The 26,628-nt window shown below is 48.2% G+C and overlaps 1 protein-coding gene across 1 annotated transcript in view; it reads left to right on the top strand.

Annotated features, from left to right (window-relative positions):
• LOC146349604 (galactosylgalactosylxylosylprotein 3-beta-glucuronosyltransferase 1-like) overlaps positions 1 to 26,628 on the top strand; it is a 99,607-nt gene that overhangs the window by 65,101 nt on the left and 7,878 nt on the right. Inside the window, exons 3-7 of the mRNA XM_084841666.1 lie at positions 1,227 to 1,449; positions 3,830 to 3,974; positions 5,185 to 5,720; positions 6,609 to 6,905; positions 8,797 to 8,901. Coding sequence (XP_084697792.1) covers positions 3,863 to 3,974; positions 5,185 to 5,720; positions 6,609 to 6,905; positions 8,797 to 8,883 — 1,032 coding nt within the window. The 5' untranslated portion in view covers positions 1,227 to 1,449; positions 3,830 to 3,862 and the 3' untranslated portion in view covers positions 8,884 to 8,901. The remainder of the gene's footprint in view (positions 1 to 1,226; positions 1,450 to 3,829; positions 3,975 to 5,184; positions 5,721 to 6,608; positions 6,906 to 8,796; positions 8,902 to 26,628) is intronic.

The following is a 26,628-nucleotide window of genomic DNA, read 5'->3' as shown; positions in this document are numbered from 1 at the left end:
GGCCTGGACCCCCTGAGCAACTCCTTAAGGAACTCTTGACTCCTGAAGAGCTCCACCTTCCTTTTTTAAAACTTTCCCTTCCCAGTAACGTCAGGCTTAGCTATGGGGTAATTGGCACTTCAGACACTTGGGTGTTAATCACAACAATTTACTGGTAAATTAAAGCAAGCAAATTACAACTAAAGGTATTTACACAATAGAGCTGAGTGACACAAGAGGCATTAAGAGAAAATAAAAGTTGCAAAACACATGTTCCTTTATCCTAGCTGTACTTCAACTCCTCTAGACTGCTTCTTCCTGCTCTCTCTTCGTGCTCTGGTCTTTCCAACTCTGCTCTTACTCTCCCTGACTATCTCTTTTTATACCCTCCTCCCCAAAACTGAAAGTACTGCTTCAAACCTGAAGAAATGAAATTTAACTGGGGAAATGAAACTGAAACTTAACCTGAGAAATGAAATTAATCCTCTCTGGGATACCCCCTCCCAACAAAAAAACTCCAGGCTTCTAGGCCTGACCTTTTTCTTCTCCTTGTCTCTGTAGGCATCAAACCTTCACAAAAGAGTATAGTGAATTTGTGCTGAGCTGTGATGCTGCCTGATTAGTCACTGCCCACATCAACATCATGCCCATTGAAAAAGACAGGAGGGTAACACTAAGAGCAATAGTATGGCCAGAATATAGTGGGACATGCACAAAAATAAAGCACAATTATCTCCTGATAGTATGGTAAGTCAGTTGCAATCATGCTTGTAGCTTACAGAGAAGAGCCATGATGTATTAGTGCTAAGAGCCATCCATCTGGAAGCAGCCTCAGAGTTCAAGAGAAACCTGTCATAAGAGGAAAGGTTTAAAGGACCTGCATGTATTTGGCCTAAAGAAAAGAAGATAAGGATGCAGAAAATATTTTAGCAGGAGATCTTTTTACAAAGAATACTGTAATAGGCTTTCGTGAGGTACGGCTTTGGAACATCAGAAAGCCAGGAAGGTGTCCAATAAGTGTATGAAGCAGCTGGATAACATTCAACTCCTTTCAAACACCCACAATTGTACATTTCATATCAAGAAAGCCCATGGCTGTACATTTCTTCTAAGTGTGTGGGAAACCATACTCTGTGGCTGCTATCCTATACATGTTTACCTGGGAATGAGTACTTTCAACAGAGTACTTTGACCTCTGTGGGATTTACTTCTGAGTAGATATAGGATTGTGCTGTGTGTCTCCATAGGTCTCCAGAGGAAGCACAACCGGTCTCTGACAGACAGGAATGTGGAAGAAGGCCTACAAAGAAGCTGCCAAATGTATGCATTCAGCAGCACCTGAGGAGAATTTCAGGGAACACCAACCCCAGCAGGTTCCAGGAAGGCCAGGGGGCTAAAAATCTCCCAGCCCAACTGTGTTCCCCCAAGGCCTTGGTGCTAAGGCATGCCCCCTCCTGTGACAGATAACTGGTGAGTCATTTGCAGCAAGACTGATAAACGTGCGTTTCCTTTAATATGAATTGCATGTTTGTACATAGAGCTGAAATCTCAGTAGAATTTATTTATTTATTTATTTATTGCATTTATACCCCGCCTTTCTCCCTCTCGCAAGGAACTCAAGGCGGCTTACATTATCCTCCTCCTCACTGTTGTATCCTCACAACAACAACCCTGTGAGGTAGGTTGGGCTGAGAGTCTGTGACTGGCCCAAAGTCACCCAGTGAGCTTCCATGGCCAAGTGGGGACTAGAACCCAGATCTCCCGGCTCCCAGTCCGTCACTCTCACCACTACACTACACTGGCTCTCTGAATTAACCAGGTTCCTTCTCTTCCCCCTGTCCCAGCCCCCCAGGGTTCCTGTATCTTTTCACACCTGCCCAAGGGGCCAAAATGCCTCAACGGAGTCTTTTCCTGAAGTGTCTGGGTGGGGATTCAATAGTGGGGAAAGTTGTACCGGCGGAGTGTTTGCCTTTTGCACAGGGGTTGAAAGTATAGGAACCCTGACAGAAAAAAAGATAAAAATCCAAAGCTTTCAGTATTTGAAGAAAGCGCTGGTCTGGGGAGGCAACAGCTTAAAAACACACACATGGTATTGTAGTTGTGCTGCAGCATCCTTTCCCAACCTGGTGCCCTCCAGATGTTTCAGACTTCAACTTCCATCAGCTCCAGCCGGCATGATCGATGGTCACGAATGCTAGTCCAAAACATCTGAAGGGCACCAGGTTGTGGAAGGTTGTGCTGAAGGATCCTCCTCCAACCTGGTGCCCTCCAGATGTGGTGGACCGCTGGCTGAGAACGATGAGAGTTGCAGTCCAACACATCTGGAGGGCACCAAGTTGGGGAAAGAAGGCTCAAGTTTCCTACTGGAGTGACAGTTTGTAATTGATTCAGGGTTGCGGGGAATGTTCTGTGTGCGAGATACTGAACTAATTGTTCAGGTTGAATTTATCAACAGTGAATGTTACTTTTGAGCATCTAGTTGCTTGGGGGTCCAGTGAGAATAATACCTAATAGTAATACCCCAGTACCCCTTGATAATTCAGAACGTTTGATAAAATGGATGGAAGTGGTAGTGCTGAAATATCTCAAGATACCGGATCTTGGGGAATAATTAGTCTGGGAACTAAACAGTGCAATCCCAGGCATGTTTACTCAAAACAAAGGGCCAAACCATACATAGGGCACACGGAGCTTTTATCCTGCGATTGAGATTGCTCCTTCGCGGACGTTTGCGGGCTCTTTACATGATGCTGTGATCATTCAAGGCGTCTCCTGCACTAAATAGATCGCAGATAATGAGCTATCAAATTACCCTGTCGTGTTCCAGTTCAGTTTCCTCCATGAATCGTTGTGATCCTGCATTTAAAACGGAAGCACAAAGCCCCATTTTAAATGCAGGATTTTAGGCTGGTGTAGAGATGCCCGTAGTGCTCAGCTATAAAGTATGTGTGTCAGGAAGGAGGTTTAGCTTTTTACACTAAAAGGACTATGTCAGAGGGACGTGAAACTTGTCCCTGTTCTCCCTGTCAGCTTATGTATGACCTCAGAACAGGGCTGGAAGAAAATGTATCAGGGAGCACCTGCAGTGCAGAAAGATTAGACATGGGACAGGGTGTGTTTTGCTCCTGTCCCCTGCACTACTTTTAGTGTTAAAATCTAACCACACATGCCATGCTTTATAGTCAAGCCAGCAAGCACATATTTGACAAACAATGCCACGTCTGGTTTTGTCCAGTGGGGCTTACTCCCTGATAAATGTGCTTAGGATTGCAGTCTGAGTTAACCACTAAATAATTCACAAACAATTCATGGTGGAGTGAATGACCCAGAGAGTCAAATGAGTCTGTCGACTGTTTTGCAGAAGTGGCTGCCTCAAGTCCCCCTGCAGAAGTTTAACAGAAAGTTCAGCTTTCATTTTGCAACAAGCATACATCTCTGCATGTGCTGAATGTTTTTTAAAAGAAATTGCTACATTGTATTCTGCTGGGTCTGCAACTTCTTAGGTTTGGCTAAGTCAGTGTGAAACAACATATAAGTACAAAAAACAAAAACATCATAATAATCATGTTTTGTTTTACTATTTGTGGACTAAATATTTGTGGACTATGTGTAGACTAAACTATGTATGGACTAAATATCTTGTTAATTGAAGGGAAATGAAGAGCTGATCATGCATTGGGTCAGGATCAGAGCAACCATCACTTTGCAGAATCAAACTAAGAACTGGACCAAATCTGCTAGATTTATGTAAGATCCCACTGGCCAAACCATTGGGTCCTCTGCCTCATCCTATGTATTCTGTGCTTGTCTTGCTTTTATAACCCATTCCCTACTTTGTTCCGGAAGGTAGGGAGATGCCCGGGCACTGGAAGTTCTCTGCAGCATGCTGAGGAGACGTAACCTTCTCACCACACTTCTGATTGCTTTGCCATGGGGTCTTCTCCTAACATTGTGGCATCAGTACCCAACCACCCGCTACCTCAGCCTTCTGAGAAGTAAGTACAAAAACTCAGAGCCTTACAAAAGCCTCTGCAACTTTTCCCCCCCATAACAAATATTACTGTGAGAAAAGGAAGAAATGGCCATTGCTCTCCTCCACTGTTAGTCTGTAATATATAGTAAAGATGAGGAACTGGTTTTCTCACCAGGGCCACATACCCTCCAGGATAGTCTGTCAGGGGCACATGCTGGTGGTAGCCAGGGCAAAAGCCAGCGGTGGACAGAGCCAAAAGTGGGTGGGGCCACCCCTTCTCTTTCTGCCACATCTTTCTCTCTCCCTCTTTCTCTCTGACACCTCCTTCTCTTTCTGTCTCTTACTGGCATCGCCTTCTCTCTCTCCCTCTTCCCCCCTGCTGAGCAGGCTGCCAGAGGAGGAGCAGATTGCTCTTCCTCAAAGTCTGAACTGATTACTTGCAGAGTGCTTTTGGAATTAGGCCAAGGGCCGCATGCAATCCTAGGGCTATGGGTTGGCTGCCCCCGCAGTAGGATTGCCAGGTTGCACACCGCAGATTTTGTTACCCTTTCACTTTCCCTGTGAAGAGAGAGACATGACCAATGTCAGAGCCCAGTTTTTTTGTCTAGATCCTGTAAACCGCCCCCCCCACACACACACACACATACAGAATGCCGTGGAGGAAGATGGAAGCCCTGTTTGCTTTAGAATGTGGAGGTGGGATGAATCTTGGGGCCTAAGAAGATACTAGGTGGGAGATGGTAGCAACATCTCCTACAGCAGCAGGAGAGTTTGAAGTGAATGAATTCTCTGGGTTGCAACCTGGCAATGCTAAATTTCTATAACTCATCAGCTTTCAAACTACCTTGCTCCCATACAAAGTATTCAACATAATTGCACGATGTGCCCACTGAAGGGGAATTGGCACCCCATATTTAAGTGCATTAACGCAAAGCACTCTGGTGAGGTTTGGATCTCTATGATGCACATTTACAAACTCTTCACAGGGTTATTCTTCAGCAAAGGCTATTTGGCTTTGATACAAGCCTGACTTCCACCATCCTCAGTGTCCTCCGTTTTTAATTAGCCTGTTGTTTCTTTGTCACTTTTTAAAAGCTGATCAAATTTTAAATGCCCAGAGGAAAGAGAATTAGAATGCAGAAGAGAATGGGGATAGGGCTTGAATATAAACTTTTGAAGAGGTGTCGCAGTGGATGTGTTATGCTTTATTCTGTTTCTTCCTTTTGCCTTAGAGGAAACAGATGAAAATGTGACGGCCAAATCTCCCTTCAATAGCACATCTCTAGCAAGGGAGGATGGGCTCTCTTCATGCGCTCGGCAGCCAGCCCTAGGGACTGCTCCCAAAATAATCCGGAGCTATGTGTATGCCAGGCCTCCCCCATGGTCAGACTCCCTGCCTGCCATATTTGTGATCACACCAACCTACACACGGCCAGTGCAGAAGGCCGAGCTGACCCGACTGGCCAACACTTTCCTCCATGTGCAGAACCTCCATTGGGTAGTGGTGGAGGACTCGCCCAGAAGGACCAACCTAGTGTCCAATCTGTTGGAGAAGGCAGGGATCAATTTTACTCACCTGAACATTGAAACTCCGAAGAGTCTGAAAGTGGGCCTGTCCTGGATCCCATCTCACACTCCAAGGGGCACGTTCCAGAGGAATCTCGGACTACATTGGTTGAGGGAAAGCTTCAGTGCCACACCACCACCAGAGGGCGTAGTGTACTTTGCTGATGATGATAACACCTATAGCCTAGAGCTGTTTGAAGAGGTATGAGATTCAAGAGTGGGGTGGCTTCATCTTTTTAGGCTCTGATTTAGACACATTGGTGGTTGCTTTGTCCTAGCCAAAGCTCTTTTGGTGCACAACAAGTCATTTGGGTGGATAGATAGACATGCCAGGCTGCCATATGACAGATGAGAAGGGCCATAGCTCAGTGGTAAAGTGCGTGGTCTGCATGTACAAGGTCCCAGGTTCAGTCCTTGGCATCTCCACTTAGGGGTGGGAAAGATTCCTGCCTGAAACCCTGGAGAGCCACTGCCAGTCAGTGTAGGCAATACTAAGCTAGGTGGACCTAGGGCACGCTTCCCCAACCTGGTGTCCTCCAGATGTTTTGGACTACAACCCCTATCAGCCCCAGTCAGCATGGCACCAGGGTGTGGAACGCTGACCTTGGCTGTGATTCAGTTCAGTATAAGGCAGCTTCCTAGGTTTTGCTTTTAAATTAAACTAAATTCAGATAAGGTAGATAGTGGTTGAGAGTGTGGTTACGATGACTGGAGACAGAGCAGCAGTTCTTAAACAGTGTTATGATCCTTCCTAGAGAGGCATGGATATTTGCCAGGCAAATCTGGAGCTTCTCCCTGACCCTTCCAAGAGGTACAATGCATCAGTGCATCATACAGAGACTGTGCTCCCATAGGGAGGGTTGTTCGGAAAGGAAAGGTAGAAAGCAAGCCAGAAGAGTGAGAATGGAAATGGAGAGGGAAAGGGGCAAGCATATGGTGGCAGTTGCAGAGAATACAAGAAGCCAATGCTTGGGAAAACAACAATGTGTGTGCATGGAGGGAAGGTTGGGGGGAATCCTAGGGGAAGCCTATAGTGCATCATAAAGGGATTCAAAATATTTCACAAACTTGTTTTCCTTCTGACAAGCAGATGCGCTACACGAAGAAGGTATCTGTATGGCCGGTTGCCTTTGTTGGTGGTCTCAGGTATGAGTCCCCAAAAGTGAGTCCCGCAGGAAAAGTGGTGGGCTGGAAGACGGTGTTCGACCCTAACCGGCCCTTTGCCATCGACATGGCTGGCTTTGCTGTCAGCATCAAGTTGATCCTGGAAAAGCCTCAGGCCAGTTTCAAGCTGGACGGAGTGAAAGGAGGTTACCAAGAAACTAGTTTACTGAAGGATCTAGTGACAATGGATGGATTGGAGCCCAAAGCTGCCAACTGCACAAAGGTCAGCATGGCTAGAGTGATTTCACAGCAGCCATTTTCCTGCCAGCCATTACTCTTCTGTACATATCTTGTATAATTTTTACACACACACACACCCCTTTCATACTGAACAACCAGCTTGATTCTTTGCATCGTAAATTGTACCTAATCTTGATACTTCAGCCAAGAACGATGGTTGAATAAATCAACTATTGGTGCCATGGGATTTGTTGATTAAAAAGTCATGAAGGTTGGCATCAGTAGAGAAAGGAGGCAAATGTACTTCTTTCCCTCACACTTACCTCTTTGGAGTATTTGGAGCTGACTCTTGGGTAATCATAGTAGAATTACAAAAAGAGACGCAAAAATTCAGAGTCCAGCTTCTAGATTAAGATGCAGGACTAGCTACACATCAGGCCTTCAGCAATCAGCCTATAGATTCCAGACAAAACTGTGTAGAGACAGAGAACAGGTGCCCTGCAAAAAGTTGGCCTGTAGAGCACATAGCTCCAGATGACTCAAGTAAGTGAGTCAAGTGATGTATAGCAGTGGAAGGCCAAAAGAGAGAAACTGCAAGGTCACAACCTTATTTGAAGAACACCCTTTCCTGGCTCCATCTGTAGAGATCAACTAGATGTCGAGTTTGAATATGACCGACATCTACCAAATCATCACAGTAGTTCCCAGCCTTGCATCCCCAGATGTTGATGGACTACAACTCTCATCATCCCTGACTATTGGCCATGCTGGATGGGGATTATGGGAGTTGAGGTCCAACAACATCTGAGGATTGACGGTTGGGAACAGCTTATCTAAAAAAATGAGTGGAGGGAGGGAGAAAAACTAAGAATAAGTAACAGTACCCAGATACTTTTCTTTCTCTAACAGCCTCTCAGGGACATTTCACACATTACACAAGAGTAGACTGGGGTTTGCCACTGGGAGATCACCCAACCAAACAAAGCTCTCTGTTGAGTTTATCAACATGACTCAGCATGGTTTCAAATTCTATTTGTCACATTTGGATTTTTCACATTTTGAGGTATACTCAGGAACATAACTACATCTTAGGAATACACTTAGAAAACATAACATCTGAGGTGCCCCTAGAAGAAGACAGAGGAGAAAACTCAAGTACATAGTAAGCTAGTGAGTGAACAAATAGTAAGAATATGGATGGTATGTGTGTCTTACCTAAGCCTGTAGCTGAAGGGGCTGGGGGGGGGGGGAAGAAGTTAGCATCAAAGATAGGAAATCTACTTCAGGTGGAAAATTTAGATTGGTAAGAAACTTTTTGAACATTTAAAAGTGCAGCCAGTCTGCATGCAAGTCAACAAAGCATACAACCTCTGCATGCAACTGAGTGCTGGATTTGCAATTTAAGTGCAACCTGAGAGGGATGGGGGATTTTTGACTGGGAATCTAAACCTGAAAAATTAACAGTGGACTGTGAGGTCCCTTAGCAGTGGCTGTAGGATGTTGGGACTTGTAGTCCAACACATCCGGAAGGCGCCAGGTTGAGGAAGGCTGAGCTATACGATAGTTTTTAAAAGCAGAATTAGAAGTACATGATTGTGTAAATATGCCCTTCCAGCAAGGCTTGGAACTCCTGTTGATTCCTATTCAGGTTCACATGTACACAACCCTACATGCTCTACGCAGGGGTGGGCAACTTGTGGCTCTCCAGAAGTTCCAGCCTACAACTCCCATCAGCCCTAGCTAGTATATCCAATGATGAGTTGTAGGCCAAAACATCTTGAGGGCTACAAGTTGCCCACCCTTGCTCTAAAGGTACTTTCATTCAGGCTGGTAATACATTCCATGGACACTACAGACTGCTCCTGTCATGTATCTTTGCTGATGCCTCCAGGCTCAGCTATGTAATTGTAATAAGGCTCACATTCCTTTGGTAGGTCTTGGTCTGGCACACAAGGACTGAAAGGCCAACCTTGGTCAATGAAGGCAAACGTGGATTCACAGACCCAAGGGTGGAGGTGTAGAGAAATCGTCCTTACGCTGTAAGTATCTATGTTTCTCTGGACTCAGTTGCAATCTTGTCAGTAGCTCTTCAACCATCTTACGTTTAAGATGCAGAATATTCAACCTTTGAACATTTAAGCACTGCACTGTTGAGCTTCTCGATCACTCTGTCTTTGATGCACTAGCCAAGTCCACACTATATACAGCAGGGGTAGGCAACTTGTTGCCCTCCAGATATTGTGAACCACACTTCCCATGAGCCCCAGCCATCACAGCCATCTTCTGGGGGTTCTGGGAATTGTAGTCCAAAACATGTGCAGGTTGCCAGTTGTATGGTTTCCTTTTCTGAGTGCAAGGGTGTGAATAACTCGTGGACTCAAATTGTCAATTCTTTGCCAAGGGTTTATTCTGCTTGTAGTACTACATGGGTAATGCCAAGATGCACTCCTGAATCTCAGCTTCAGTAATGACAGTGATGGTTCAAAATGTATCATGCTTAACCAACTCTGATAAATAAAGCACTGGTTGAATAAAGGACCCCCCATATGCTGGCCACTAGGCATGTGTAGACTGGCCATGATGTGCCAGTTGAAGGGGTTATAGCTCAGCTGTACAGCAGATGGATTGCATGTAGAAGATCCCGGGTTCAATCCCAGGCATCTCCATAAAGACCACCTCTGGGATTTTTCCTAACTCTGCTGCCGGTCAGAGTAGGGGATACCAGACTAGAGGGCCCAGTGGTCTGTTTCACTATAAGGTTGTTCATAGTGACCTATCTATATACCTTTTTGTCTTTCATCCCTTTCACGTGGGGAGTCTCCATCCTGCCGTCAGACATTTCTAATGGCAGATGCAGTTGACATGGAAACTCTCTGTGCGGTCTAGATGGCAAGCCAATCTATACTGCTTGAAACCCCCATTACTTGGAGACTATGACTTGGATCCTAAGATGAGGAAGTTCAGAGGGAAAGTTTCCCTTTCCTCCCCCTGGCTCCCTATTCCACACTGGGGGCGGGGGTGTGACCCTCTCGAGAGGTTGGTGGGGTGCTTTATATGGCTTCACGGAGAAGGAGAAGGAGTTGGGGAACTTTCCTTTTGTGAACTTCCTCAAGCTATTTTAGTATCAAAGCCCAATTGGGGGTGATTTCTGCCTCTCCCAACAACCCATCCCACATTGTTCAGGAAGGTCTGAGGAAACATAGGAAGCTGCCTTATACTGAGTTAGACTCTTGGTCCATCTAGCCCAGTATTGTCAACACTGACTGGCAGTGGCTCTCCAGGGTTTCAGGCAGGATTCCTTCCTAGCCCTGCCTGGAGATGCCAGGGATTGAACCTGGAACCTTCTGCATGCAAAGCAGGTGCTCTGCCACTGAGCTATGGCCCTTCTTGTCCCCTGACCCTCCACAATCTTTCAAAAACTTGCACAATCTTTTGTGGTATTTTGGTTGGCCCTAACAAAACATGTGTTTAAGATGCTTTTAGCCCAGGCTCATAATTGTGTTCAGAGTGGGCTAAAATAAGCTGAAGAGTGCTGGAGCACCCTGAAATGCACCATGTGGTTATTCCTTCAGTTCACAGCCTGTGGCACTATGGCTTTATGCAAGCCTGTTAAAAGTAACCCTCTGATAAAAGTCAGTCTCCGCTAGAAATGACTAAAATGTTAAGGAAAATGGCTGGCTGGATGTGCGTGGAGTTGGGGCAGTTTTGTGGGTATATATAATTGTTAATCTAGCTGCCCACAGGTTTATGCTGCCCACAGGTTTTCTTTTAGCCATGCCTATCACATAACCACAGTTCATGCCGCAAGTGAGCCAGTAGGAGAGACTCTGAAGACAATGGTGGAAAATGTTTCATTTTCTTGAATAGTTAAACTTGCCCAAAGGCAAGAATTTGAAACCACCTATATGCAGCAGTTCAGCATAACTGGTTCCTTGTTCTCCAGAATACGAGTATTCTTTTTCTTTTTGGCTACCCCCCGCCAAAGAAAGAGATAATTTGTGGGGAAAAACTGGATTTAACTGAAAGGATAAAGCCTTATTGGCCCATATACTGCCAGGGTTGTTACTCTCAGGCAATCCCATCACCTGGTGGGGAGATCATTGGCTATGAACTTGACCCTGGCTGTGCATGATCTCAAAGATACAAAAGGGATATATTGTACTTCTTTGGAGTAGCATAACAATATTCAGGGAGTTAGTATCCGCTGACAGCTCTGAAACCTAGGAGGGCTGTCAAGGAGCCTTTTGGAGACAGAGACTTCTGTTCCAGCTAATTCCAATGGGATGTACGGTGTTCTTAATAGACACCTTGCCCTAAATCTGTGCACAGATAAAACTGGGTTGAGTTTGAACAATTTGACTTGAGTTGTAGAATTAAAGAGTGAAAGCAGCCTGAAATGTGACCCAAAGAGAGAGTCAAACGAGATGCTAAATGTGGAGCATATATATCAGATCAGGCTCCTGTCCATGTAGCTCAGAATTGTCTACTCTGACTAGTGATGTTTCTTTCCCATCACCTGCTCTTTTTAACTGGAGATGCCAGGGACTGTACCTGGACCTACTGCTTGCAAAGCAGTGCTTTGCTTTGGGCTATGGTCGCCTGCCCCCAAAGTGGGACACTCTGCAAGGTGGGGACTGCCATGGAAAGCAGCAGCCGTGGATTTAGCTCCTCTCCCTCCATAACATCTGATAGTCATGTACTGATATTTTTATTTATGTATTAATACATGCTATGTCCTACCCATCAAATCAAAATGTATCAGGGTTGCTTATGCAGCATTCAATTAAAATAACATTATCAAGATAAAGCCCTGGTTAATGCAGTATAAAACTGATTCAAATTCAAAGTTAAAATTGTTTTTCTTTAAAAGGCCTAAAAAAAAATTGTTTTAAGCCCAAGAACTTTTTTTAAGCCTGAGCATTTTTTTTAAGTCTTTGCCTGGAGATTAAAAAAAAAAATAGGAACATAGACACCAGTGAGACTATCTGGGAAGAGTTCTCCACAGGTGAAGTGCCACCACTGAGAAGGCCTCTCCCTGGCCACCACCCACTGCATCTCATTCAGTAGGGCCACTCAAAGAAGAGATTCCAGTGATGACTTCAGTGTATTGGCAAGCTAATATGAAGTAGACCTTTTAGTGTACTGATGCCATGACATTCCATTTTCACCCAGCCCCTCCTCCACAAAATTGGCTGCTGGTCATGGGGGGCAGAGGGAAGCAAGGAAATACATACTGTCATGAGATCAAGATGTGGGTAAGTTTAGGGAAAGGCCCATAGTTCAGTGGCAGAGCACATGCTTCACATGCAGACAGTCCCAGGTTCAATCCATGGCATTTCCAAGTATGACCAAGAAAGACCTGTATGGAATCCTGAAGAGCAGCTGCCAGTCCATGTAGACCATGGGTAGGCAGCCAGTGTCCTCCAGATGTTTTTTGGACTACAACTCCCATCAGCCCCAACCAGGGTGGCCAATGGTCAGGTATTGTGGGAATTATAGTCCAAAACATCTGGATGACACCTGAGCTAGATGGACCCCATATAAGCGGCTTCCTATATACTTTACGTTATGGAGGGAGAAGGGAAAGTTCCTATCTTGTTTGGCACCGACTCAATTCAATTTCTTTGTTTAATATGGTTTGATGCCAGTTGGTCTGGCTTAAAACAACTATCCAGTTATTTTCTCTCTCTCTCTCTCTCTAAGGCTGCCCAATAACCAACGTTATCTGGGCATGTATAGGTAAATTAGCTCTACGCGTATCATTGTACGGTGATGGCCATCTGTAGAATTCAGCAGCTTTAATTCCTTCTTTGGCTGGTGTTTCTTATACTTAGTTGGATTGTGAGCTGCCATCCTCATTTTCCTGTTCCTTTCAGACTGACGCGTTTCTTTACAGTCACCAGGTGGGCGGGTGGCTGCTTGAAAAGCTTCCAAATTAAAACAGGAGCCCTTCTGCACTCTGCCACAGCTGCTCTACACTGTAATTCTGCACAACTATTCGTGATTCCCTGGGCCATTTTTAATCACCCCGTCCCACGTCTCTGTGGGAATTTCTTTTCATGTGTTGTTTTTTCAAGAGAAATATAATAGCAGTTCTGCAGTCATGTGTATATACTGTTGACATATGTGCACCCCTCTTCCAAGCGTGAGAAATTTCTTGTGTTCCAGTTCTTAGCCAGGATTCACTTTCCTTAGATCACTGGAGACTTCTGGCGCTTCTATGATATAAAGTTTATTTCTACATATATGCAGGCTGAGCATAAGGTAAGGGCTCACAAGACTGCCAGCTCCAGGTTCTTGAGGGTCCTTGGGCAAGGCACCCTCAGCGGGCCCCTCCCTCAGCGAGTCCACCTTCTCACCACCATTGTCACAGCTGCTCTTGCTCCTTCCCTTTCTCATCTTTGCTACCACTTGCTTGCTTGGCAGGCAGAGAGCCAGTGAGCAAGGAGCCATGACATCTACTGCTGGTCCTTCTCACTACCATCACTGTCTGGGCCAGAGGAAGAGGCAGGTGAGCAGGCAGGTTGCAATGGTGAAGAGGAGGAGCAAGTCCAGGGGGCTCTTGTCAGTGGGATTCTACCCTTGTTGCCATCCCTGGTTCACAACATTAATACTCCAACAGGTTCCTGTTCACCATCAGATGTCTAGGGAGGCCCAGAGTGCATAGGATTTCCTCCTGAGAGCAAGGCCAGCTCTCTGCCTCCTTTTCAGATCCAGTTCCAGCACATACTGACCTCCTGTTACATCCACAGACGTTACTCTCTCCACCCCTTATCTAGCGGGGAAAGAAAGGTGAGTCATCTCCGCCCATCACCTATGCCTTCTTGGGCCAACCTAGCTCCCATTGAAACTACGGCTGTGCACTGACTTGTTACAAAGTCCAAATAACGAGGCGAAGCAGGCTGTTTCAGAGCAAAAGCCTCGTGATACGAGGTGGTTCAGAGCAGTAGTGAGGTGCCGCGGGGTGAAGTGCCCCCCCCCCCACAAAGTGCCTCCTTCACCTCGTATATGCGGACCTCTACTAAATGCTTCAGCAGTCCAGACAGGCTGTCTCTAAAATGTATCAACTTGTCGATGCTCACATGGAGGGGCATGTGGAGGAGGAGGAGGATGGAGGGAGGGAGATAGGGGGAAGGCAAGCAGACGTGAGGAGGCAGGAAGGCGAGTGCAGGGGGAGGAGAGAGTGTGCTTTGGCGAATAGGAACTGACGCTAGCAGTCTCCAGTCAGAGAGAGTGTTGGAGGAAGGGGGTATATACTTTGAGTGTATTCCTAGGAGTTGTTCCTTCAGTTTATTCAATTTTGATTGCCATTAGGCTTTCCCCAGAAATTAAATTAAAAGGAAACAGCTTGGTTGTCTTGGGAGCATTCCCTTCCCTCACGCCTTGATTGTCCATCCCCGTTGGGACGGTGTCTTTTGCAGCACTTCTTCCAGCTGCTGTCTCCTATATCTTTGTACCTCCAACTCATTTGTTATTTGTATTTGATTAGATTCATCTCTCCTTTACATATTTTTTCAAACTAACATAGCTTTTCCTTGCAAGTTGCTGCTATGCTTCCCCTGCCCCAACATTCCTGTGTTTGGTTGTTTATCTCGATTTTGGACTCCAGAAAAGCCTGCGTTTGTTGTGTAACATTGAGTCTTACTTCTGCTTTCTCTGTTCTCTTTTCTTGTCATTTTTGCCAGTCAACTGTGTCTCTGTTAGATTTTTACAAACCCAGTCTTATTTAGAATTTTAAAAACAAACATTGTCTTCTGGGCATGTTCCTCCCCCCACCCTTTTAAGTCATATTCAAGCATTTAGTTTTTTCTTTCTTTCTAAATCCTTAAAGAAAGACATATTATAGCAGCCTATGTGTGTAGTGTTGCCCCCCCTGCCCCCGGCTGAAGTGAACTGTCTGTGTCTTCTCTGTGTTGATCCTCCCAAAACAGAAATTAAAGAAGGTGGTTTAGGGTTTGATTTGGCTGTTATCTAATCGCCTGCGCTATCGCCCTGTATTTCTTGAAGTTATCCTACCTTTTATAAAAGAACATGAAATATAAAACAATAAATTAAAGACACCCATCATTTGCTTAGATAGTTCTGCTTTTCTTTAGCTCTTGTGTGTCTGTGTCGGTGTATGTGTGTGTGCTAGGTTGTAGTTCCACCAACACTATACATCCAAATTTCAAGGCAGTGTTGAAAAAGCACAAGACACATAGTATTTATATTAATTATCTTCTTATTCCAGTAACAGTCCACTGTGTGGCAAAGCAATTCAGCGCAATATGAGGCATCTTCAGGGTGTTGGCAGGGGCAGAGGTGGGGAGAAGTTACAGCTCTTTGCTTTGGGAGTTTTCCTGGAAAAAATCAAATGTCACCTGCACCTTGCACACAAGCCACTGTGCCAAAGTGCCTGGAATTTGGCAAGTGGGATGCCCTCGAGGGGGGCTGGGAGGGGCCCAGGTTTCACACACATCAGTGGAAACAGGGAGAAGTTATAGCTCTTTGCTTTCTGCGTTTCTTTGGAAAACCTCAGATTTCACCAGCACCTTGCACAAAAGCCAGTGGGCCAAAGTGCCTGAACTCTGGTGGGTGGGATGCCCTCGAGGGGTGCTGGGCGGGGCCCAGGTGTCATGCGCATGCGTGGAAGCAGGGAGAACTTACGGCTCTTGGCTTTGGGAGTTTTCCTGGAAAAACTCAAATTTCATCTGCACCTAGCACACAAGCCAATGGGCCAAACTGCCTGGAATTTGGCAAGTGGGATGCTCTGGAGAGGGGCTGGGAGAGTCCTAGGTTTCACACACATCCATGGAAACAGGGAGAAGTTACAGCTCTTGGCTTTCTGAGTTTCTTTGGAAAACCTCAGATTTCACCAGCACCTTGCACAAAAGCCAGTGGGCCAAAGTGCCTGAACTCTGGTGGGTGCAATGCCCTGGGAGAGGCCCAGGTTTCACACATATCCGTGGAAACAGGGAGAAGTTACAGCTCTTTGCTTGAAGAGTTTCTTTGGAAAACCTCAGATTTTAACTCCATCTAGCATAACAACCACTTGGCCAAACTATCTGAAATTTTGCAGGTGGTCTCCTCTCCAGGGGGTTGGAGAGGTCCCCAAATTCCATGCCTGTATCCTAAAAACTGGAAAAGTTACGACCATTTGTGTTTTCCCATGCAAGTCAATGGGAAAAGGCAAAACCACATGATCTGGATATCCGAATCTCGCTTCTGAATTGGTCCGAGGCAAATCGGGGTAACTCCGGATGATCCAAAGCGGCATCCAAAGTAGATCTGGGGGGGTCTGTGCACAGCCCTAATTGAAATGCATCACCAGAATGTTACCAGCTATCAACCATCCTTTGTGAGGTCTTAAGAGTATTGCCTCAAGGCATCTACAATGAGCATTTCCACTCATTTCTGGGGTTTCTTTAGGAAGTTTCAAGAATTACAGAGTTGGAATAGATCACAAATCTGTTTGCAATCTATTCAGACCATCCCTAAAGTCATAATGTGAACTTCTAAGTCAAGAAAATAAGTGTTTGAGCTTTCCCACTTATAAGAACATCAGAAGACCAATGCTGGATCAGACCAAAGGTCCATCTAGTCCAGCATTCTGTTCACACAGTGGCCAACTAGCTGCTTATGGGAAACCCACATGAAGAACGTGAGTGCAACAGCAGCTTCCTGCCCATGTTCCCCAGCAACTGGTATACATAGGCTTACTGCCTCTGATACTGGAGGTAGCACAGAGCCATCAGGACTAGTAGCCACTGATAGCCTTCTCCTCCATGAATCTCTCCAATCCCCTTTTAAAGCCTTCCAAATTGGTGGCCATCACTACATCTTGTGGTAACAAATTCCATAGTTAAACTATGTGCTGTGTAAAGAAATACTTCCTTTTATCTGTCCTGAAGCTCCCACCAATCATCTTCATGGATTGATCCAGGGTTCTAATATTATGAGAGAGGGAGAGAAATGTCTCCCTATCCACTTTCTCCACACCATGCTGTCAGGGTGGAAACTGAGCCGATAGAACCCCAGAGCAGTTCTGATTCTGAGGAGGAACAGCAATCCGTGGGAGAGGAGCTCGCTCATCTCTCAGAGGCACAGCAGCTGGCAGAGTTTCCTCCTACCAGCATTCCTGGGATAGATACTGATCCTGGCAGCGAGAGGGGGGCTTGCTGGATGCTCAGCGCCGGCGCAGAGAGCAACGACAGATGGAGGGCGCTGAAAGGAGGCGTAGCGCTTGTTTGGCACGCAAGCAACAGTCGCGTCCCGAGGACCCAAGTGAAAGAGGGAGGATCTCTCCCTAGCCCATAAGTTCAGAGTCTTCCCATGATTCTCCTTCAAACGGGGACCAACTGCCTAACCTGGAGCATAGGCTACTCTGCTATCTTTCCCCAGTGCTGTTCCTTGCTTAGTCGCTGGTGATTAGCATCTGAAAGAGTCATTAAGTTGTAAAAGGAATAAAGCCTTGAAAAGAATCCTTTTTGTCTGTGTCTTGAGTTGGCTATTGGAGTAGACTGTAAGAGGCAGCTAGGGCGCTCCTGACAGCTTGGTCCCCGTTCCTCTTTTCTCTCTCTCTCTCTCTCTCTCTCTGCTCCTACTGCCTCTGGAGGTTGCCATGGACCCGGCGGTGCAAGCTCTCGCGCAAGAGAACCAGGCTGTTCGGGATCAAGTGGCTCAACTGGCGACTGCCGTACGGAATCTGCAAGCTGTGGTTCAACCCCCACCACCTCCGATTCCCCCCCGCCGCAAGTGCCTGGTGGCTTTGCCAGAGAAGTTTTCTGATGAGAAAGGACTTTTTCAGAATTTCCGGGCCCAATCGGAGCTGTACATGCGCTTCCGACCTGAGGATTTCCTGACAGAACGGGTTCGTGTGGGCTTCATCATTAACCTACTTTCAGGCGTGGCAGCTAAATGGGCTTTGGGACTTCTTCTCGCTAATGACCCCCTGCTCAGGGACTGTCAAGGTTTCATGACAGTGATGGCTCTCTTTTTGGTGACCCCCTGTGCACACAGACAGCTTCTCGGGAGATTCGCCACCTCAGGCAGGGCAAGAACTCTGTTTCTAGCTACACGACAACTTTTCGCTTGCTGATGCAGGATTTACAGTGGAATGATGCCACGCTGGTGGCTCAGTTTTTGGACGGTTTGAACAATGAGATCTTGGATGAGTTGGCATGTACGCCTAGCCCACCTACTTTGGAGACCTCATCCAGACCTGCCTCCAGATAGATAGTCGGCTGGAGGGGTGCCGGCAGACCCGGCGGGGCGCCAGGGGCCGAGATTTCCCTCCTCCCATTCCCCCACGTTTCCTGCTCCCTCCCCCGCCCCCCACCCCTGCGGTGGGGGCGGAGGAGACCCCGATGCAGCTGGGAGCTACCCGAGCCCCACTTCCGCCGGAGGAACTAGAGTGGCAGCGTGCGGAGCGCCAATGCTTTTCGTGTGGAAAGCTGGGACATTTCGCCAACACCTGCCACGCTAGACCCGCAGCCTCACTGCCTCCCCCTCCCCTCCTTCCTCCTCCCCCTCATCCCCAGGTCTGACTAGGCTGCCCCCCAAGCCTGTTGGGGGTCTCCAGTGTGGGGGTCGGTTCCCCACCAGGTGGGTGCCTTCCACAACCCCCCCACCTTCCCATCTGCTATTGCATGTTCACCTCCACTCCTCCCAGTGGGGTGGGGTGGAGGCCCTAGCTTTAGTGGACTCTGGGGCTATGACCAGTTTCATGGATGAAACCTTCGCCCTCTTCCACAAGATTCCTACCCTGCCTCTTCCTGCCCTCTTGGCAGTGGAGACCATAGATGGGCATCCTCTTTCTTCAGGCGCGGTGACCCGGATTACAGCTCCGCTCACTCTGTGTGCCCAGTCCCATGTTGAGCAGATTCAGTTTCACTTGGCCAAGGTTCCCCAATACCCAATCGTGCTGGGTGTTTCCTGGCTCTCTAAGCATAATCCTCAGATTTCTTGGGAGCTTCAGCAAGTGGAATTTGCGTCTCCCTACTGCCGGGAGCATTGCCTCCCGATTGAGGCGCCAGTCCCAGTCCAGACCGTAACCCTTTCCTCCCCCTCCTTGTCTGCTTCTGTTAGTTCTTCAACTACTGTGATCCTCCCAGAGAAGTATGTGGCTTTTCAGGATTTTTCGACAAGAAGGGGGCCGACCAGCTTCCCCCCCCCACCGCCCTTTTGACTATACCATTAACCTCATTCCTGGGGCGACCATCCCCGCTGGCCAGCTGTATTTGATGTCGGAGCCGGAACTTCGAGCTCTGCGGGAGTTTTTGGACACAAACCTCAGACGTGGCTTCATTCGCCCCTCTTCCTCCCCCGCCTGCGCCCCTACCATTTTTGTGTCCAAGAAATTGGTGAACTCTGCCTGGTGCATGATTTCAGAGCGTTGAATTTGATCCCGATCCCCGACAAGTACCCCCTCCCCCTCATACCCGAGATGCTGGAGCGCCTGGGGCGAGCCAAGATTTTCACAAAGTTGGACCTGCGTGGCGCCTACAATCTGATTCGCAACGGGGAGGGGGATGAGTGGAAGACCTGTTTCAGCACCCGGTATGGAGCGTATGAATACCTAGTGATGCCATTTGGGCTCGCCTGCGGGGGCCCCCACCCACGTTTTCACGTTTTATGAATGCCATCTTCTGGGACTATTTGGACACTTTCCTCATTGTGTGTCTCGATGATTTACTTATATTTTCTGAGGACCCCCCCACGCCCATCAGCACCATGTCTCCACCATCCTCCAATGCCTCTGTGAGCACCATCTTTATGCCAAGCTGGAGAAATGTGCATTTGACCTAACCTCTTTGGACTATCTTGGCTACATTATCTCAGCTGATGGTATCAGGATGGATCCTGCAAAGGTCCAGGCTGTCCTCTCCTGGCAGGCTCCATCCATCTAGAAGGACTTGCAACGTTTTCTGAGGTTTGCAAATTTTTACAGAAAGTTCCTGCCCAGCTTTGCTTGGCTGACATCTCCTCTCATGGACCTCCTTAAGGGCAGGAAATCTCCTTTTCATTGGACAGCATCTACCCAACAGGCTTTCAAGGAACTTAAAAAGCTTTTTAGTTCTGAGCCGATCCTGTTACATCCCGACCCAAGGAAGCCTTTTGTGGTGCAAACTGATGCCTCTGACTTTGCGTGGGGGCAATCCTTTTTCAGCCAGATCGGGCGGGCTGCGGGTTGCAACCCTGTGCCTACCACTCCAGGAAGCTGAACATGTCTGTGAAGAATTATACCATCTGGGCGAAGGAACTGTTGGAGACCTGGCGTCATCTTCTGGAGGGGGCACAGCACCCAGTCGAAGTTAGAACCGACCATCGCAACCTGGAACATCTTCAGACAGCCCGTGCCTTAAACCAGTGGCAGATTAGGTGGTCGTTTCCCCCCCCCGGTTCCACCTTAAGATTTGCCATGTGAAGGCCTCTGACAACCTACAAGCAGATGCTCTTTCTCATAAGCCAGACCTCCAGCCAGGGGATGAGGGAAATCCCCCCCTCTCTGATTCTCCCCCCCCCCAGAGCCTGGTGGCAGCTGTGATACCTCGCTCTTGGGAGGAGCTCCTTCACTCTGCACAGGCTCAGGATGCTTTTGTCCGCACAAAAGTGGAGGAATTGGGGCTAGCCTTTGCCCCCCCCACTCTACCCCCTTCTCTTTGCGAGGTGGCCTGCTTTACCATTCCGGCCAGGTCTATGTGCCTTCTAGACCCCTTCACGAGAAGGTCCTCCATCAGTGCCACAACTCCCCCACCGCTGGGCATTTTGGCATCACCAAGACCCTGCACGGAGTGACGCAGGATTTTTGGTGGCCTCGTGTGTGTCGGGACATCAAGACCTATGTTGCCTCCTGCCCAACCTGCCAGTGGGCGAAGGCCCCCTCAGGCAAGCCCACAGGCTTGCTTCACCCCCTGCCTACCCCCTCAGGACCTTGGAAACTGCTCTCCCTTGACTTCATCACTGACTTGCCTTGCTCACATGGTAAGACCACTATTCTGGTGGTGGTGGATTTGTTTTCTAAGATGGCCCATTTCATCCCCTGCTCTGGGTTGCCCACAGCCAGGGAGATGGCAGAGCTTTTTTTGGCTCACATTTTCCGGCTCCACGGATGGCCCAAGGGTCTCATTTCAGATAGGGGGGCCCAATTCACTGCCCATTTCTGGAGGGAGCTACTTGGGCTTCTCCATGTGACGCTCCGTCTTTCCTCCGCCCACCATCCACAGACGGATGGTCAGACCGAGCGCACCAATGTGACTCTGGAGCAATATTTGCGCGGTTATGTCAATTACCAGCAAGATGACTGGTTTTCCTTGTTGCCTCTCGCAGAATTTGCTTATAACAATGCCTGCCATGCTTCCACCCGCCAAACTCCATTTTTTGCCAACTTTGGTTACCACCCCAAGGCTTTCCCATCCACCCTAGCTCCCTCTTCGGTTCCTGCAGCCCATGACTTTTTAGAGGAGTTGCGAGTGGTACACCACCTCTTACGGGACTCCCTCAAGCAAGCCAAGACAGCCTACAAGGCCTCTGCGGACCGGCGGCGCCAGCCGGGACCGTCTCTGCAACTGGGGAACTGGGTTTGGTTGTCCACCCAATACCTCCCCTCTCACTCGCCCGCAAGGAAGCTCGCGCCTCACCGCATGGGGCCTTTCCAGATTATGGCCCAGATTAACCCTGTTGCTTTTCGCCTGGCTCTCCCCCCTTCCATGAAGATCCATCCTGTTTTTCATTGGTCCTTGCTGTCCCCCCCGGTTTCTGGTGACCCTCATCGCTCGGTCGGCTCCCCCCCGCCGCCAGTGCTGGTGGAGGGGGAGGAGGAGTTTGAGGTCGTGGTGGTGATGCAGTTGAAGGCACACTTGGAAGAAACTGATTATCTAGACTCATTTCAGTCGGGCTTCAGGCTTGGGCATGGGACAGAAATGGCCTTGGTCGCCTTGGTAGATGATATGAGGAGGGCTCTGGATAGGGGTGAATGCTCCTTCCTTGTTCTCCTCGACCTCTCAGCGGCTTTTGATACCGTTGACCACGGTATCCTCCTAGACCGCCTGGAGGGGTTGGGCATTGGAGACACCGTATTGCGGTGGTTCCGGTCCTTCCTCTCCGGCAGGTACCAGAGGGTAGCACTGGGAGAGGAGGTTTCAGACCCGTGGCCACTCACTTGTGGGGTGCCACAGGGTTCCATCCTCTCCCCGATGCTATTTAATATCTATGTGAAGCCACTGGGGGCTATCATCAGGAGGTTTGGGGTGCGGTGTCATCAATATGCGGATGACACGCAGCTCTACCTCTTGTTCAAAACTTCACCAGGGTTGGCCGTAGAATCCCTGTCCAAATGTCTGGAGACGGTGAGTGGCTGGATGGGGAGGAATAAGCTGAAGCTGAACCCTGACAAGACTGAGGTACTTTTGGTGGGAGACAAGAGGAGGCTGGGGGATGTTGACCTGGTGTTGAATGGGGTACGGCTACCCTTGAAAGACCAGGTCCGCAGCCTGGGGGTCATTTTGGACTCCCAGCTGTCCATGGAGGCTCAGGTGTCAGCTGTGAGCCGGACAGCGCTGTATCAACTCCATCTGATACAGCGGCTGCGCTAAGGAGCGCCTCCAGCAGCACCAGACAGGCCGCTTAACAAGGTCAGCCTTGGATGGCCTTCTCTCTGTCCCATCAGCCAGGACAGCTAGACTGGTGGGGATGAGGGAGAGGGCCTTTTCGGTGGTGGCCCCCACTCTGTGGAACTCCCTCCCTAGAGAACTCCGCCATGCCCCCTCTTCAATGAGCTTCCATCGTGCATTAAAAACGTGGTTGTTCAGGCAGGCATTTGGGGTGGGTTAGGGTATTTTAGAAAATGTTTTTATTGTAGAATTTTATTGTTTTAAACTGTTTTACTGTACGTTGTACATCACCCAGAGTGGCTGGGTGACCAGCCAGATGGGCGATTAATACATTTAATAATAAATAAATAAATAAATAATTCTAGACTCCCACCTTTCTCGCGGCCGCCTGCAATATCTAGTGGACTGGAAGGGGTACGGGCCAGATGAGCAATCCTGAGAACCCGCGGAAAATGTGCATGCTCCGTTGCTGCTGAGGCGCTTCCACAAGCTGGACCCCCACAAACCCGGGGCCCCAGGGGAGGAGCACGAGGGGAGGCCTCATGGGAGCGGGAATGATGTCAGGGTGGAAACTGAGCCAATAGAACCCCAGAGGAGTTCTGATTCTGAGGAGGAACAGCAATCTGTGGGAGAGGAGCTCGCTCATCTGTCACAAGCACAGCAGCTGGCAGAGATTCCTCCTGCCAGCATAGGGATGTCAGAGAATTCCGCCACAGATCTCGGTGAGGCCGAAATCCATGGCAGAACAAAGCCTCCGCCCCCCCAACCCACGAAAGGCGTGCAAAACGGAGCACTTACCTGCTGCCATCTGCGTTAACTTGCGAATGGCGGCCGCCCTGCAGCCACCATCCGCCTTCATCATAGCCGTGATAGGCTATGTCAATACTTACGTAGCCTATCACGGCTAACGTAGGGATGCCTTTTGCGTCCCTGTGGAGGCTGTGATAGGCTACGTAAGTATTTACGTAGCCTATCACGGCAAGGCAAAAAAACCCAACAACAACAGCGTACACAGATGGTGGCGGCTACGGCGGCCGCCATTTGCGTTCCCTATTTTTATCCGTTTTGGCCTACGTAAATATTTACGTAGGCTATTACGGCGAAAAAAAGGGGAGCGCAAATAGCATAGCGGGCGCTATTTGTGTTCCCCTTTTTTTCGCTGTAATAGCCTACATAAATATTTTGTTGTTGTTGTTGTTCAGTCGTTCAGTTGTGTCCGACTCTTCGTGACCCCATGGACCATAGCACACCAGACGTAAATATTTATGTAGGCCAAAACGGCTAAAAATAGGGAACGCAAATGGCGGCCACTGTAGCTGCCGCGATTTGCGTACGCTGGTTTTTTGTTTTTTTTTGCTTGCCGTGATAGGCTACATAAATACTTACGTAGCCTATCACGGCAGCTTCACAGGACGCAAATGGCAGCCACTATGGCGGCCACCATTTGTGTCCACAGCAGCCCATCCATGGCCAGAACTCCGGCTGCGGACGGCCCTGGCCAGCAGCTCCACGGAGCTGGCCCAGGGAGGATTCCAGGGGGAGGGACGGAGTGCCTCCCCCCCACTGCAAATCCAAGCTGCAAAAAGGTAAGTGACTTTTGTACGTCCCTGTGCCAGCATTCCTGGGATAGATACTGACCCTGGCAGCGAGAAAGTGCTGGAGGGGGGCTTGCTGGACGCCCGGCGCTGGCACAGAGAGCGACAACAGATGGAGGGCGCGGAAAGGAGGCGTAGCGCTCGTTTGGTGCTCAAGCAACGGTCTTGTCCTGAGGACCCAAGGGAAAGATGGAGGATCTCTCTCTAGCCCATAAGTTCAGGGTCTTCCTGTGATTCTCCTTCAAACGGGGACCAACTGCCTAACCTGGAGCATAGGCTACTCTGCTATCTTTCCCCAGTGCTGTTCCTTGCTTAGTCGCTGGTGATTAGCATCTGAAAGAGTCATTAAGTTGTAAAAGGAATAAAGCCTTGAAAAGAATCCTTTTTGTCTGTGTCTTGAGTTGGCTATTGGAGTAGACTGTAAGAGGCAGCTAGGGCGCTCCTGACACATGCATAATTTTGTACACCGCTGTATGTCTCCCATCACTCTCCTTTTCTCTAAGTTAAACCGTTCCAGATGTTGTAACTTTCCCTCATAGGGGAGATGCGCCAGCCCCTTGATCATGTTAATTGCCCTTTTCTGCACTTTTCCCAACCCTACAATATCCTATTTTAGGTGTGGTGACCAGAACTGTACACAGCGTTCCAAGTGTGGTTGCACCATAGATTTGCATATGGGCAGTATGATGTTCACAGTTTTATTCAAAAATCCTTTCCGAAGTATGCCTAACATGGAATTTGCCTTTTTCACAGCAGCCACAAGCTGGGTTAAGTATAATCAATGCTTACTATTGTCTTTGCCCTAGGGACAAACTCAAGATGGAAAAAAGAGAAAAAACAGTTAAAGAAGTAAAGGGTATCCTGGTCTTCCTGAAGCGAGGAACCTAAGCTCACAGAAAGCTGTCCCAAAATAGAGGCTTTCTCACATACACCCAGAGCCCCAGCACAGACATCCAACATCAACTGCATTTGCCCCATCTACCCTTTTCTACCTTTGTCCTTCCCTCCTTCTGTTTGTTTCCCCATGGACCCCTTTAGATTGTAAGCTCCTTGGGAGAATGGACCTGTCTGCATTGCTTATGTATCTCTGTAAGGCACTAGGCCTTTGTTGTTGTTGTTGTTCAGTCGTTCAGTCATGTCCGACTCTTTGTGACCCCATGGACCATAGCACGCCAGGCCTTCCTGTCCTGCGCTCTCTCCCGGAGCGTGCTCAAGTTCATATTCATTGCATCCGTGATGCTATCTAGCCATCTCATCCTCTGCCGTCCCCTTCTCCTTTTGCCTTCAGTCTTTCCCAGCATCAGGGTCTTTTCCAGGGAGTTTTCTCTTCGCATTAGGTGGCCAAAATATTGGAGCTTCAGCTTCATTATCTGTCCTTCCAATGAGCAGTCAGGGTTGATTTCCTTTAGGATGGACTGATTTGACCTCCTTGCAGTCCAGGGGACTCGTAAGAGTCTTCTCCAGCACCACAGTTCGAAAGCATCAATTCTTCGGCGCTCAGCCTTCCTTATAGTCCAGCTCTCACAGCCATACATTACTACTGGGAAAACCATAGCTTTGATTAGACGGACCTTTGTCGGCAAGGTGATGTCTCTGCTTCTTACTATGCTGTCTAGGTTTGCCATAGCTTTCCTCCCAAGGAGCAAGCGTCTTTTAATTTCATGGCTACAGTCACCGTCTGCAGTGATCTTGGAGCCCAAGAAAGTAAAATCTGTCACTGCTTCCATTTCTTCCCCTTCTATATGCCAGGAAGTGATGGGGCCAGATGCCATGATCTTAGTTTTTTTAATGTTGAGTTTCAAACCAGCTTTTGCACTCTCCTCTTTCACCCTCAACAAGAGGCTCTTGAGATCCTCTTCGCTTTCTGCCATTAGGGTGGTATCGTCTGCATATCGGAGGTTGTTGATAATTCTCCCGGCAATCTTAATTCCGACCTCTGATTCATCCAACCCGGCATTTCTCATGATGTACTCTGCATATAAGTTAAATAAGCAGGGTGACAATATGCAGCCTTGTCGTACTCCTTTCCCAATTTTGAACCAATCGGTTGTTCCATGTCTGGTTCTGACTGTTGCTTCTTGACCCTCGTACAGGTTTCTCAGGAGACAGGTAAGGTGGTCTGGTACTCCCATCACTTTCAGAATTTGCCACAGTTTGTTGTGATCCACACAATCAAAGGCTTTAGCGTAGTCAATGAAGCAGAAATAGACGTTTTTCTGGAATTCTCTTGCTTTCTCCATGATGCAGCGAATGTTGGCGATTTGATCTCTAGTTCCTCTGCCTCTTCGAAACCCAGCTTGTACTTCCGGTAGTTCTCGGTTCGCATACTGCTGAAGCCTAGCTTGTAGGATTTTGAGCATCACCTTGCTGGCATGTGAAATGAGCGCAATTGTGCGGTAGTTTGAACACTCTTTGGTGTTGCCCTTCTTTGGAATTGGAATGTAAACTGACCTTTTCCAGTCTTGTGGCCACTGTTGAGTGTTCCAGATTTGTTGGCATATTGAATGCAGCACTTTAACAGCATCATCTTTTAGGATTTTAAATAGCTCGGCTGGAATACTGTCATCTCTGCTAGCTTTGT

The sequence above is a fragment of the Heloderma suspectum genome, chromosome 3, assembly GCF_057233095.1.
Source record: "Heloderma suspectum isolate Gila_16-S chromosome 3, 16-S_ref, whole genome shotgun sequence".
Lineage (NCBI taxonomy): Eukaryota > Metazoa > Chordata > Lepidosauria > Squamata > Helodermatidae > Heloderma > Heloderma suspectum.
Note: the sequence above shows the minus strand (reverse complement) of the source record. Positions and strands in the feature narration are given on the sequence as shown.